The sequence below is a fragment of the Magnolia sinica genome, chromosome 13 (assembly GCF_029962835.1).
Source record: "Magnolia sinica isolate HGM2019 chromosome 13, MsV1, whole genome shotgun sequence".
Classification (NCBI taxonomy): Eukaryota; Viridiplantae; Streptophyta; class Magnoliopsida; order Magnoliales; family Magnoliaceae; genus Magnolia; species Magnolia sinica.
This window is the reverse complement of record NC_080585.1, coordinates 3017111-3031457: the sequence shown is the minus strand read 5'-3', so window position 1 is coordinate 3031457 and position 14347 is coordinate 3017111. Positions and strand designations below refer to the sequence as shown.

Sequence of the window (14347 nt, the reverse complement as noted above, 5' to 3'; positions counted from 1 at the left end):
CTGTCGGTGTTTCACCACCATTTAAAAAATGGTATTGACTCATCCTCTTCACATGTGGCACTCATTTCCATCCATCCAAACCATTCAAATCGTACGTACCATTGAGGATGGAGTATATCTCTAAAGTCACATTGATCAAGCAATGCTAATCATCCACTTATTATTTATCTAATGAATGTTTAAAAATTAATTTGTTAATGGCCCAAATTAAAGGGAGTTCTTTGTTGAAATTCCAATTGACAGTGGGGGCCCAGTGATTTGGACTGTCTGGATTGCTATACATCTATGGGATGTGTACGTTTGTATTGTCTCCGCTATTTTATATATAGTGTGAAACTGATATAGATGTCTTATTAACCGAGTTTCGCATCTGCGCCGAACATGAATCCTGTGCACTGAGTTTATACACATGGGGCATATGGTTAGCTCAACCAAGCCACCTGATGGCCTTCATCATGAATGGACCATGCATCCCAAATCTCCCAAATTAGAAGATCTTAGCTATGTAACCTTTCGTCTTTTTTCAATATTGAATATGGAATGTTGGTGCCTTTTCTTCTTTTTTTTTTTTTTTTCTGAACCGTGTATTTGCATGATGACAGTGGAACGGTTGGATTTCACAGAATGAGGAGAATTTTTTGGTAGTGGTCCATCCATGATGGGGGCGTCAGATCAATGGGTTGGATTAGCCAACTATGGTCCACATGTAGAAGCTCAGTGCACAACAGCACAATTTCTTTGTTCATCACAAATGGAGGGAACTGGCCTCATGTAAGGAACTTCCTTATGACATTTTAAATTGAATGTGACCCCAAAACTAGGACATTTTATGCCTGGGTCTGGCCTTCCTTCCTAACACATCAGCCAAAGCCCGGCCAGAGCAGACCATTCGGGTCCATTGAGAACCCAAAAATATTGTTCTCAACTCTGCATTGACCGGGAAAACCACCTCTTGTTTGGCCTTGATCTAGAAAATCAGGTTGATCAACACTTACGTGGGCCACCCAAAAAAAATTATGCCTAAAAACTCTAAATTCATGTGGTGTGGCCCACCTGAATTTTGTAATGATAGGATTTATGGGACATTGTTTCATCCTGACCAGCAACATCACAAGAATGGACTGCATGGCATATAAAAACCACGGTGGCACTACACAAAACTAATGTTGGCGATTTCAGCCCAACCGTTTCCTACGTTGTGGTTTAAGTAAGTTTTTCATTACAATGATTTTTTGGTTGAACCTTTGATATGAGGCAATGTACCTGATGGACGGGGTGGATCCAAGAAAGTTTCACCTACTTGGGTCCAACATACCTGATTTTTCAGCCATCCATTTGTTACGTAGACTGGATGACCTGCAAAGTATACTGGTTTGGATTTTGGGACTTACAACTGTAGCTGAACTAAAAGGTGAACTGGTCTGATTTTTGTGGCCCACCTGAAAATAGCAATTAAATTACTCGTTGGTGGGGTGCAATCACCAACTGGACCAATCGACCTGGACGCACGGCCACGGTATATGTCTCGTTAGAATCTCAGCAAGTACAAAAAGAGAGCTAGATATATTACCATACGCCCTCATCCATAGCTCAAGTGGTAGATTGACTGAAAGATGCCTCGTTTCAACACTTGGTGTCGATTCCCAAGTGGGGTTGGCTAACAGTGAAGTGTGAACTGACAGTGTTGTGTACTAACAAGCTAACAGAAAATAATAATAATAATAATAATAATAATAAAAAGATATATTACAATAGGATGCCAATGTGGCCCATATTAGTTCATCTCAACATGGCCCCAAATTGAGTAGGTGAACGTTAAACATGGTATGCGCACACATGTATTATGCAAGAATGCGTATGTGTAGGAAATAGACAAACAGAGCTGATGGCTCTTTCAAGGAAAGAGAGATGTTTATTGTGGTATTCAGACTCTCATCTTGTCTTGTAATGCTTGTTGGAGCCTTGACGTCTCGTTGTTTAACTCGTCCAACCCCTTCAACAACACCAACAGCAACGCTTACGATGAAAACCGGCCACCGTGTGTCATACGCATGGTTAAAAGACTCATAACTTGTATCATGAGTCGAGAACAGTGACTCACCGACAGGTTACCACCGAACCTGAGTTCACTCAGATGAGTCATATCTGACTCATCCAAGTCTTAAAACCATGGTTCTAGGTAGGGTGAAAAATGAGCTGGGCCGTGTCGAAGCATGCCAAGCCCATCTGAGTAGCTATAAGGACCCAAGTACAGCCCCAGCAAAGGCCGTTACCTAAGGAATTGTACTCAGATTGGGCTGGCCGGAACCTTTCTCTTTGGGTTTTAGGTAGATGAAAGATCAGGTTCACCACTCCGAGTTAATGAGCCTAAAATCAAGCCCAGTTCAAACATTTGGGCCTCAAGGCTTAGCCCATACCAGGCCAAACTGGGCCCAGTCCAGCCTGGGCTAGCCCTTTTACCACCCTGGCTATACATGTTTACATTGTTCACCCTCACTGATTTTCCATTCTTGCTTTCCCTATGTGCCGAGCCAGACTGTGATCCAACCCGTTCATCTAGCACATCCCAATGCGGAATATGCCCCAAATGAGCAAAATTCCACTGATCCAGGATTTTCAAATCGACACCCTTGTTTAGACAGCTGCGATCTTCAATCCATGAGATCTTTCCCATGTGGCCCATTAAGAATGGGATCAACTACATGAACCGTTCGGATAAACAACTTGTACATGTAACATGTTCACATTAGGAGAGAAATTAGCATCTTACCACACTCAGTGATATAAATAACGGGGTTCTTGTGTCTTTTCTTTACGTAGATCATCAGATCTTGTATGCCTGGTGGGTATACTCCGTATTGAAGCACCCTCTCTCTCTCTCTCTCTCTCTCTCTCTCTCTCTCTCTCTCTCTCTCTCTCTCTCTCTCTCTCTCTCTATATATATATATATATATATATATATGCAGAAATCAGTGAGTACACATACACTTCAACGGCTCCTGTAACAGGTGTTGGTCCATATCCTCCAGGTCTACCACCCAGGTAGACCCTCAGCGACATGAGTTGGTTTTGACCGTGTGGGAACTGAGGGTCTCACCATGTGTTCTCATTGGGGTCCACATATTGAGATGGTTGGAAGATAATAACTTCCTGACGCAGGGAAGGACGTGAGGTCGAGCACCATCGTCCTCAAGAGGATAATAATTCCGAATCTATAGAATTTCTTTGGACTCCTCACAGACACTTCTCGAATCCACGAGAAAAGAAAGCAAGAAAATATAAATAAATTCTAATAAATTCGAAATTGATTAATGAATGAATAAAAACGAGTTCACAACCCTTTAAATAGGGATACCAAGCAATGAGAAAGAAATCAGAATCAAACTACAACTAAAACTCTTTGAATTCGCGACTTACTATAGATACTAACACTTACTATTTATAGACGGTCGTGATGTCTACTAGTGCGCAAGGTTTTTGGCAAAAAATAGTAAGTGTCCTATTTGGCTTCACCAAACTGTTGTCCTTATTATTCTAAGCTCTTTTCACGTTGGGCGCAACTCCTAAAGCCTGACGGATGAAGAGTTATAATCAAACTAAAACTTACTATTTATAGAAAAAATGAAATTAAAATAGGGAAATGACCATCGATTTGAGGGTATTTTGCAAATCTGGCTTGCGCAACCTGGTGTAGCTGGTTGGTTGGCTAAAGTAGCTCGTTCTACACCAAAATCATATATTTTACGTCCGATAACTCATTCCGAATTGCGAGATACAGTTGATTTAAGGTGCGACGGTCCGGATCATTTCTATTGTCGATCGGGCCTTTTCTGATCCATCTTGGCCATGTTAGTGTCCGCAACCCTCTCTACATCACTCTCCAAGTTTTGGATTCTAAAATGGTCAATAAAACTTTTTAAAACTCAGAAAAACTCAATAAAATTCACTCTACTGGATACAACTCAACATTATTTATATATTATTTAAACTTTCTATATAAAGATCACTGGAAGAAAAAAAAAAAAAAACCAAAACAAAAAAAAAACAAAAATGAAACAAAATGAAAATTTAGTCAAAGTTTTTTAGTTGACTTGATTTTTGAATTCTAGTCCGGCTTTCAAGACTGCCAAATGGATGATGCCACTTCTTGGTCGGTTGATCGACAATATTTAAAAAAATCTTTATATACTCTCTTGATAGTTTTGGACTAGTTCAATTGCTTGAACTTTAGTTTGCTCAGTCAATTCAAGGGTGCTTGATCAGTGTCATCAATTAACATTGAGATCGACAGTGCATGTAGTTTTATATGAGGGCTTGTTAGTACACACCCATGTCAGTACACACACTCCATGTTAGCCACCATCGCTAGGGATCAATACCAAGACCTCAAGTGTTGAAACGACGCATCTCCACTCAGTCTGTGATATATAGTATATATATTACGAGTAATCCGGATTAGAAAAGGCTAAGGGGTTTTCTAAGACATTCTTAATGATTTTAGAAAGAAAAGTTAAAAATTTGAGAGAGATTCGAATGGAGTTTTCATTATTGTAAGTGCGTCATTTCTTATAATATCATTCATAGTAGATTACTTATCGCTTTGTGCCCTTGTTCTTTTTCGGTGATATTTTTTTTCACATAAAATTCATGTATTCTTTCCATATTTGATTTGCATTTTATTTCTTGTTGTTTGATTGAATTTGGGTTTGCTTTCACAATATCCTAATATCTGCAAAAATTGTGGCCCACCTTATGAGTGTAATAGCTTTATTTTTGTAAGTGGGACCTACCTTCAGGCACTCTCCAATATTCGAAACAAGTGCCTATGGGAAGTTTTGCGGATCAAGCCTTTGATAATCTTGTGGAAGATGATCATCCTTACGCCATTACCGATTAAATCAAGCAGTCTTATTGCTGGCCAACCAATTAAAAGTAGTAGAAATATAGTTAGACGTTCATATATATCCATTCAATCTAATCGAGGGCCTATTTGAATTCACGTATTAGGAGCACCGATAGCCACCAGGCTGGTGGCGGGGAAGTACCCAATCCGTTTCCAGCTCGAGATGAGCCCTTCCTTACACGTAAGCACTCTGACGAGTGCACTCCTGAAGCATGACGTCATGTGGAGCATTTTATAAAGGGCGGAAGCGGAGCAAAGTAAAGGAAGCAAAGCGACCGATGGCGGAGACTCGGAAATCCAAGCTGCAACAGTTCAAAGGCCAGTCTCAGCTGCCGAAATTCGTAGCCCCGAAACGTTACAAACTCAAGCTCAGACCCGATCTCTCCACCTGCAAATTCACCGACACTGTCGATATCGATGTCAACGTCACTGCTAAGACCAGATTCATCATCCTCAATGTTGTCGATCTCTCCATTGACGATGGATCGATCTGGTCGGTCTGGTTCAAGACTCGACAATCAGACTCGACCAACTTTTTTTTTTCCTCTTTGATTCTATTGCTGTAGAAAGATAAGATTGATATGATGATGATTTGTTCTCTGCAGATGGCTTAGGAAGTTTATCATCCTTCGGAAGTCGTCTTGGTTGAAGATGATGAGATCTTGGTGCTTGCATTCGGTGTATTTCTTCCTGTTGGGGTTTGGATTATGGGGATTGGATTCTCGGGAACCTTGAATCACTTCTCGGGGTGCTGGTGTAGAGATTTCTCCTTCTCCCGTTGGAGATAAATCTCTGCAAATTTCAAACCTTCTCGCTGCTGAATACCGTGCAATGAATACTCAGTACTGACAGCAACAGAGACGTATGACAATACTCTACCGACGGTTCGAAAATTTGGCTGGAGATTATATTCACGCACATGGGATTCAACACTCCCATCCACTCCAATCCAAACACCATAAACGTCACATCATACCTTCTAATACGATACAATACATCCCAATACGTGAATCCAAACAGGCCCTGAGTATATATCCATCTATAGTGGGACCATGATTTTAGATGGTATGGATATCAGTAAAGATCTTCCGTATTAGAATAGCAGTGTACGCGTACGAAACGGTCACACTCAGCTAGCAAACCGGATAACTTCTCTTCAAGCGGGAGTGTGCCCAGTGCTTGAGACAGTTGTTTTTCTAAGTTGAAAGGTAAATGAATTTTATTTTTTAAAAAACCGTAATAAGTTGCTTTTTCTAATAAGTTACTTATTTAAATTTAATAACTAAACTAACTTAATCAAGAAAAATAGCTTATTCACTTACTTTAGTTGAAAAAATTACTTATTTCATGGTATTCAAATGGCCCTAAGTTGCAACATAAAAATTAAGTTGATCGAACAATCATAGCCTCTGATACATGGACACTAGGTTTTCGAAACAAGACAATAGTATCTATTTCATTTTAAAATTGTCTAACAATCCAATGTTTCTATAACCAAATAAGATTGATTCTTGATTCAAGATAATTCAAAATTAGTAAGCAATTTTTAATCATTTCAGCTTGTATATCATCCATCTCATTCTGCCAGTGTATGTTAGCATTTCTTATATTTGAGGTCGTGTTTTTTATTTAACATGTAGTATTGATTTACATCTATCCAAACCATTCAAATGGTAGGTGCCATTGAATAGCCAGGACAATCTAATGGGCTTATAGAAACAGCCCGAAGCTGGCCCAATTAAGAAACAGGAAATTTTAGGCATGGGTGGCCTTCTGTCCCAATATATCCACCGAAGACCGGCCAAACCTGGCCATCCAGCCTCATTGACAGCCCAACAAACAATGTTCTTGCAATTGATTCTAGATGCACTACATCCATCAGGTACACCACCCCTTGTTTGGCCTTGATACCATAAATTAGGTTGATCAACACTTAGGTGGGCCACCCAAAAATTTTATACCTAAAATCTCTAAATTCATGTGCTGTGGTCCACCTGAGTTTTAGAATACTATGATTTTTGCATAATTGTTTCATCCTGAAGAGCTGTTAGAATCTGCCGCTGTACCTCATTGTAGTGCACCGCCCTCACACAGAAGAAATAGTGGCCATTTGAGCCCAACTGTTTCTTATAGTGTGGTCTACATAATTTTTACATTATCATGAATTTTGGGTTGAACAGTTAATATGAGGCAGCATACCTGATGGAAGGGGTGGATTGTGGCCCACCTGAAGACAAGAGTTAAATTACTCGTTAGTGGGCTGCGGTCACCAACTGGGCCATCGACAGGCCCGGCCACGGTAGATGTCAGGTCAGAATCTCACCAAGTACAAAAGAGAGATATTGATCATAGGATGCTGATGTGGCCCATTATAATGCCAATTTATTTTACTAGGAAATTCGGATCCGGATCTGGACCCGGATCCGTTAAGTACTACAGTTTGGCAACTTCCAATATAGTAGTTGCACACATAGTCTTAGTACAATGTGGAAGATAGAAATATGTCTACCCTTTGAGGAAGTTTCGAAACCAAATTGCAGACTTCTTCGGGTATCTCTTCAACCCATCTTTGAAGTCCACGTAATTAAGGCCGAATCGAACGGTGTAGCCATCTGCCCATTCAAAGTTATCCAACAACGACCATGCAAAGTAGCCTCTCACATCCACACCGTCCATCCTGTCATCAACTCACCAATCAAAGACAATCACTCTCTCTCTCTCTCTCTCTCTCTCTCTCTCTCTCTCTCTCTCTCTCTCTCTCTCTCCGTGTGTGTGTGTGTGTGTGTGTGTGTGTGTATAAAAGTAACAGTCCGGATCACCAAACCATGGTTCCCACTGTCTAGACGTATTTCACCCGAAAAGAAATAGGGTCCACTCAGCAGGTGAATCCAATATGGTGGGCCCTAATATTCAAATCAGGTTGACGGGCCCACCTGAATATTAGACCGGCCTACGTGCCATGCTGGCACACAAGTGGCATGTAAATGAGTTGTCATGTACACACGTGTGGACTTAGCAAAGCTCGTGTATAGCCATATCAGTTCATACTAAAAAGGCCCCACATTGAGTAGATGAACGTTAAAGATGGCACGCACACATGCAAGAATGCATATGTATAGGAAATAGAATAACATACTTGATGGCTTTTGCAAGGAAAAAGAGATGTTTATTGTGGTAGTCGACTCTCATATTGTCTTGTAATGCTTCCTTGAGCGGTAACGTGTTGTTGTTGAGCTCGCCCACCCCTTCAACATACCAACAGTAATGCTTATGATGAAAACTCTTGTGTTATAAGCACAGTTAAAAGACTCGGTGAGTTGGATCATGAGTTAAGATGCTGCGACTCACTCGAATGTGAGCTAAATTGGAAACTCAGGGTATCGGATCATACTGATTACTACCGAATCTGAGTTGACTCAGTTGAGTCATGCTTATATAGGTGGGGTGGAAAATGGGCTGGGCCGGGTTGAAGTGTTGAAAGTCCATTTAATTAGCCAATGACCCAAGTACAGCCCCAGGTTGGTCTGGCCGGAACCTTTCTCTGCGGGCTTACGTAATTAGATGCAAGATCAGGTTCATCAGTACCACTTAATGGGCCTCAAATTCAACTCAGTTCAAACAGTGGGCCTCGAGGCTCAGCCCAAACCAGGGCCAACCTTGCCTAGCCCTTTTGCCACCCACGCAATACATGTTTCCTAGGGCTCTAATTTCTTGTTGTATTCATTTTGACCGAGGGTTGTTCATATGGCATTGTTCACCCTCACTTCTCTCCCAATTCATTTAGACAGCTATGATCTTCGATCCATGAGATCTTTTCCATGTGGCCCATTGACAATGTGACCAACTACATGAACCGTTGAGATCAAGAACCATGTGTAAGTAACATGTTCGGAGTAAGAAGAAAGAAATTAGAATCTTACCATTCTCAGTAATGTAAATAACCGGGTGTTTGTATTTTTCCTTTACGTAGACCAACAGATCTCGTATGCCTTGTGGGTATACATACAACCATGATGCACCAGTCTGCAATTTAGAAACTAGTTAGTGCACATACACTTCAAAGGCTGCTGTAACAGGTATCAGCCCATATGCTCCGCCGGGTCCACTACGTACCCAGGTAGACCCTCAACGACATGAGTTCGTGTTGACAGCGTGGGAACTGAGGGTCCCACCATGTGTTCTCATTGGGGTCCATATGTAGAGAAAATTGAAAGATCATAACTTTCCAAGTTTTGAATTCTAAAATGGTCAATAAAACTTTTTAAAACTCACTCCATTCAACACAACTCAACATTATCTATATATTAGTCACACCTTAGGGCCGATCGGAATTCCATTACGCACCACTGTTACAGAAAATATATACACATTTAAGGACATATAAAAACAAAAGAGAAATGACCAAATGCGGCGCATGGTTGCACCAAATATCATAAAATCTCATATATTTACTTGCTGCAACCAAACGCACCCTAAAGAAATAAATAAAGAAAAAGAGAAATTGAGATGGAATGGCATTTATCGGAATTTACCTGTGGTGTTAACATGTTGGTCGGTAAGATAGCTGGTTGAGTTATTTGATCGAGGAAGATCAATTACGTAATTCGATGTATAGTAATTGATTCCAATGAAATCGTACGCTCCTTTCAACATCTTAGATTGCTCTTTAGTGAATTTTGGGAGCCGATTTCCGGCGTTGGATCTCATGTTACGTGGATAGTTACCGTATGTTACAGGATGCAAAAACCTGAGTATACCAAACCACACAAGAAAATTAATTTTGACGTTGTATTTCTCTCTTTAGTGTCATAAACGTTGTAAATTATAGATAAAAAGTGTAAGTAAAGGACAGATTTTGCGACGGCTTTAAGCGTCTTATCTAATACAATCTTGTCCACACGTTCACACATGATGAATGGGAATCCATTAAAATAATGATAATAATAATAATCTAAAACGAGAATCTACTTCTTAAAAATTAGATATTAGGTTTTCCATGACTTACCATCCGAAATTGAAATCAAGAAGTCTTTGAGCTGCAAAATGGTCGGCCTTAGATTTAGAGTAGGGGATCATCCAGTTGGAATTTAGTGTTATTCCTATCTTGCCCTTTTGAGATACCTGTCCGTATAGTTCAATCTCAACCATTCAGATCTGTGACCCAGCAATGCTACTATTGAGAAAGGGAAGGGTGTCATGACACGTGCTGTCAGATATATCATCCGATGGAGATGGGCCAGACACTGCACTAGATCCTGCAGCTGATTCACATATAGATATGGAGTGGTAATGCTCCTGTTTCGGGTCCGGGTAGCGGAGGCCCGTTTATGCACCACACCAGCTCAATGGGACTAGTGATTAGGCCATAAGCAGGACTAATAATGGAAAAGCTGTCATCAATCTTGCAGTATGACCAGCCGATCGCACTTTCGGCACACGTGCAGGATCTGGGCTCTTTATTATTGGGTACATGCATCATCTTACATGCTCCCGCCTAAAAGTTAGGCTAGTCTACTCATCAGGTTTATTCTCATCATTTATCCATCACCAACCAGGTGGACCTAGTTATGAGTACTGGCCCGATTCCTTCCAAGATGCATCCAAAATATGCCCCACTTGATAGACGGCCCAGATCCTGCATGCACACGTATGTTGTGTAGTGGATCCGGATCCTCTTTGCATGGGTCCCATCCAGATGAACAGTACTTTAACAGTAATGGACCTTACCTGATACGTGTCCTTGTATAGTTTCACGGTTGTCGCATGTGACAACAACAGGTTATGGGCGACGGTGTAAGGATCAGTCCCTGGATTATGGGGTGGGAAAACGCCGACCCCATACTGGGTGCTGAAAGTTAATGGCTCATTTATGGTGATCCAATGCTTCACCCGATCTCCGAATTCTTTAAAACATATATTAGCGTAGTCGTGGAAATCAGCCCTGTAAAGATTAATGCGATCATAAGATACATTCATACCAACTTCACAAAGATGATAATATGCATCAGATGATTTGTAATATATAGAAGAGGATTTTGAGCTGGGCCAGTTGCCAGCTTCACCCCCGCTTAAGGAGGATGCATTACTCACACGATTTTGGAGCTCAAAAAACCGCCATACTCGTCTTGGAGGGTTTGGGGAGAATCCCAATGAAAGATAGTTACAAACGGCTTCAAACCTACGCACATGAGAGAGATAGAGATGCTGTGAGATGCTCTAGATAATGAAGGTTGGATATTGAAGATGTAAAGAGCTGTTCTGAATAATGACCGTTGGATAGGATCTCGTTGATGAGGTTGTTGTAGTATCTGATGCCTTCTTCGTTTACTCCCCCACTTAGACTCCCACCTGTAAGTTTTAAGAGAAATCAAGAAAAATATATCAAATTCAACCAGCTGTTCTCCAAGCTTTCTAAGCCCACCACACACATGCCAAAATGGCTTTCAAATGTAGGAGATCTGTAATTCTGGCATGATTGTGTGGGGGCACACCAAAACTCAAGTGGGCCACTTGGCATAATTTTGCTAGTTTTAGGCATGATTTTATGTGGAGCAACACACCCCTAAGTTTTGTCCTCAAGGAGGATATGATGGACAGCCGATTTCATGCACACATGATGGTGAGCCCCAAATTAATTAAGACATAGTTGCAACAGTGGGTTCAACCATTTACTCGGCGTAATTTGAGTTCTTAGTGTCTGCGTGTCAAGCAATACTCTGCCAGAGTATCAAATAATTTCACATAATCCAAAGCTTGAGATTTTTTCCTCTTACGTGGCAATATCCGCGTCCAAGAGATGGAGAATCTGTAAGCGTCCACTCCCATGTCCTTCATAATCTTCACATCTTCCTGAAGCATTTCCCAATCACTCAAAAGGAAGGAGAGAGAGAGAGAGAGAGAGAGAGAGAGAGAGAGAGAGAGAGAGAGAGAGAGCCCAAAAGGAAGAACTGACCTTATAGCGGTGATAGGAATCTACAGCTACATCTCCATTGCTGTGGTCCTTTATCTTTTCTGCACCCACAAAAGCATCTTCTCTTGTCAATGGCCCACCGATAAAGCCATCTAACCCTTGATGCGGACTTTCATGTGCAGCCACGTTTTCCCACCAATGTGTTATTGACATCTGAACCGTTTAAAAGAATAGCCATACCATTCAGATCACTACTTGCGCCCCTAATAACTGGATTGGTCCAATTTTTGCGAGGGTTTGTCTTCATGGTCTGGCCCATCTTTTACACGGCTCGGACTTCACATTAAAACGTTGACATGAAAGACCAAGAATATATAGAAGTACATTCTATCATTCTGTTTCTACAAGCGGGACCCATGTTTCATTGATCCAACCCGTTGATATGATTGTCCCCACACTGTATGTTCTATGAACCAAAGTTCTCCTTTATTGGAAGTATTCTGAGGTTGGGGTAATTTCTATCTTGCCATCTATTTGTTGGGCTTCGCATTTAGGGTTTAAGATCTTAGCATCCGGGAGATCTTTGGTGCACGAGTCATCCACATTGCGTTCCATCATATCAATGGGAGATCTTTGGTCCACCGTGTATTTTTTTAAGAGATTGGTCCACCGTCTTCATTTGTATTGTTAGATTGGTCCACCAAGCCCATCCGAAAATTTATTTTCTTTTCCAAAAATTCAACGGGAGATCATCCACAATCCACATGGACTTCCATGATTTATTTAGAGAAATAAATCATCCACGTAGGCTCAATCAAAAACAACACCTAGCGGATGGCGGGCGCGGATCTATAGGTGTTTCCCGGGTAACAGCTTAGTGGGTGTTACCCTGGGACCCACCTTGATGATACGTTGTATATCCACTCCGACATCCGTTTCTGCGGACTATTCCAGGGCACGGTCACAAACACCATGGCCAAATCCTAGGTGGGCCACACCACAAGAAACAGTAACGGTTAACGGGTTTGCTAAAAGATACACACATCTTTATTAGTCGATTGCTAACGTACGCTAAACCGAACTCGCTAACTTACGCAGAGAGAGAGAGAGAGAGAGAGAGAGAGAGAGAGAGAGAGAGACGACATGGATCATATATCAAGGTGGGCCATTATATACGGAGAGAGAGAGAGAGCGAGAGAGAGAGAGAGAGAGAGAGAGAGAGAGAGAGAGAGAGAGAAACTTGCTAATCCTGAGATTTATCAAGGTGGGCCATTATATACGGAGAGAGAGAGAAAGAGAGAGAGAGAGAGAGATAGAGAGAGAGAGAGAGAGAGAGAGACTTGCTCAACGCATGCAAGAGGTAGAAAGAGACAATGATATACGGAGAGAGAGAGAGAGAGAGAGAGAGAGAGAGAGAGAGAGAGAGAGTCTAACTAGGAGACGTCTCCAAGTCTCCACCGCCACAACAGAGAGACAGAGAGAGAGAGAGAGAGAGAGTGTGTGTGCTGCTGTATGCAAGAGGTAGAGAGAGAAAGAGATAGAGATAGAGATACCTGGGTGCTCGTTAGTGTAAGTATCCCAAATGCTTGGGCCTCTACCATCTTCCTTAACTGCCCCTTCATACTGTAAAAATTACCAAAGTTTCCCATCTAAGCATCACTGTCCGTATTACCTACTAGAAACTTCTAGAAGGAGGAGGAGGAGGAGGAGGAGAGAGAGTGAGAGAGAGAGAAGTGTGTGCGACGAACCTGATAAGAGGAAGAGGCAGTACCGAAAATGAAACCAGGAGGAAAGCTGCTCCTCTTCAGCCGAGCCGGGTTGTCACGTGACGGAACCCCTCCGGCATGTGAGAAGGAAGCGATGAGAAAAAAGAAGCCGAGTAAGAGTGACCTTACAAGCGCCATAGCAGTATCTGCTTCTCTCTCGACTTCTTTATGAATATAGGAGACGCGTAGTGGGCATTTATAGGAAATAGATTTTCAAAAGTACCCTTCAAGTGGACCACACCACATATGAATCTTTTGTGTCCTACTCACCTTGTCTCTAGCTTGGGAACAGACAGATTTGTAGGGAGAACCATGGTGATGTATTTGTTTATCCACGCTATCCATCCCTTTTCTCAAATTGTTTAAAGGTATGAGTCAAAACATAATCAAAAGTACCCTTCAAGTGGACCACACCACATATGAATCTTTCATTTAATGCAACTTCCATTTAATGCCAACCCAAGCTTACTATTTGGTTTGGTCCACTTGAGGGTTTGTCTAACTTATTTTAGCGCTCATGAGTTACAATCATCTGAGAAAAGGGATGGACGGTGTGGATATATTTTGGGGCTCATACGTTACAATGATATGAGAGTCTTTGCTTTAGCCAGGGTCAACAGGTACCTAACATCTTACACCCTAAGTTTACGCAACTGTCATTGTTTATGCCCGTATTCAGAGGAAGGTCCCCTGCTTTAGCCTTGGTCTCCTTTACCTCGCTTTTGTGCAGGCCACGTGGCTCAGCTTGAGAGCTCGGAGCTCAGCAAG

At 41.6% G+C, this 14347-nt stretch overlaps 1 protein-coding gene across 1 annotated transcript; it reads right to left on the bottom strand.

Annotated features, from left to right (window-relative positions):
• Nucleotides 1-7245: 7245 nt before the first annotated feature.
• Nucleotides 7246-13752, bottom strand: LOC131222435 (beta-glucosidase 12-like). The gene is made up of 13 exons (XM_058217506.1): nucleotides 13562-13752; nucleotides 13367-13436; nucleotides 11856-11914; nucleotides 11677-11752; nucleotides 11174-11251; nucleotides 10994-11081; nucleotides 10631-10844; nucleotides 9909-10024; nucleotides 9436-9650; nucleotides 9218-9249; nucleotides 8824-8926; nucleotides 8040-8148; nucleotides 7246-7580 (listed from the first exon to the last, which is right to left on the bottom strand). Exons 1-13 carry the CDS (start codon nucleotides 13715-13717, stop codon nucleotides 7409-7411), a joined length of 1488 nt encoding a protein of 495 aa, XP_058073489.1. The 5' UTR covers nucleotides 13718-13752; the 3' UTR covers nucleotides 7246-7408.
• Nucleotides 13753-14347: the final 595 nt, after the last annotated feature.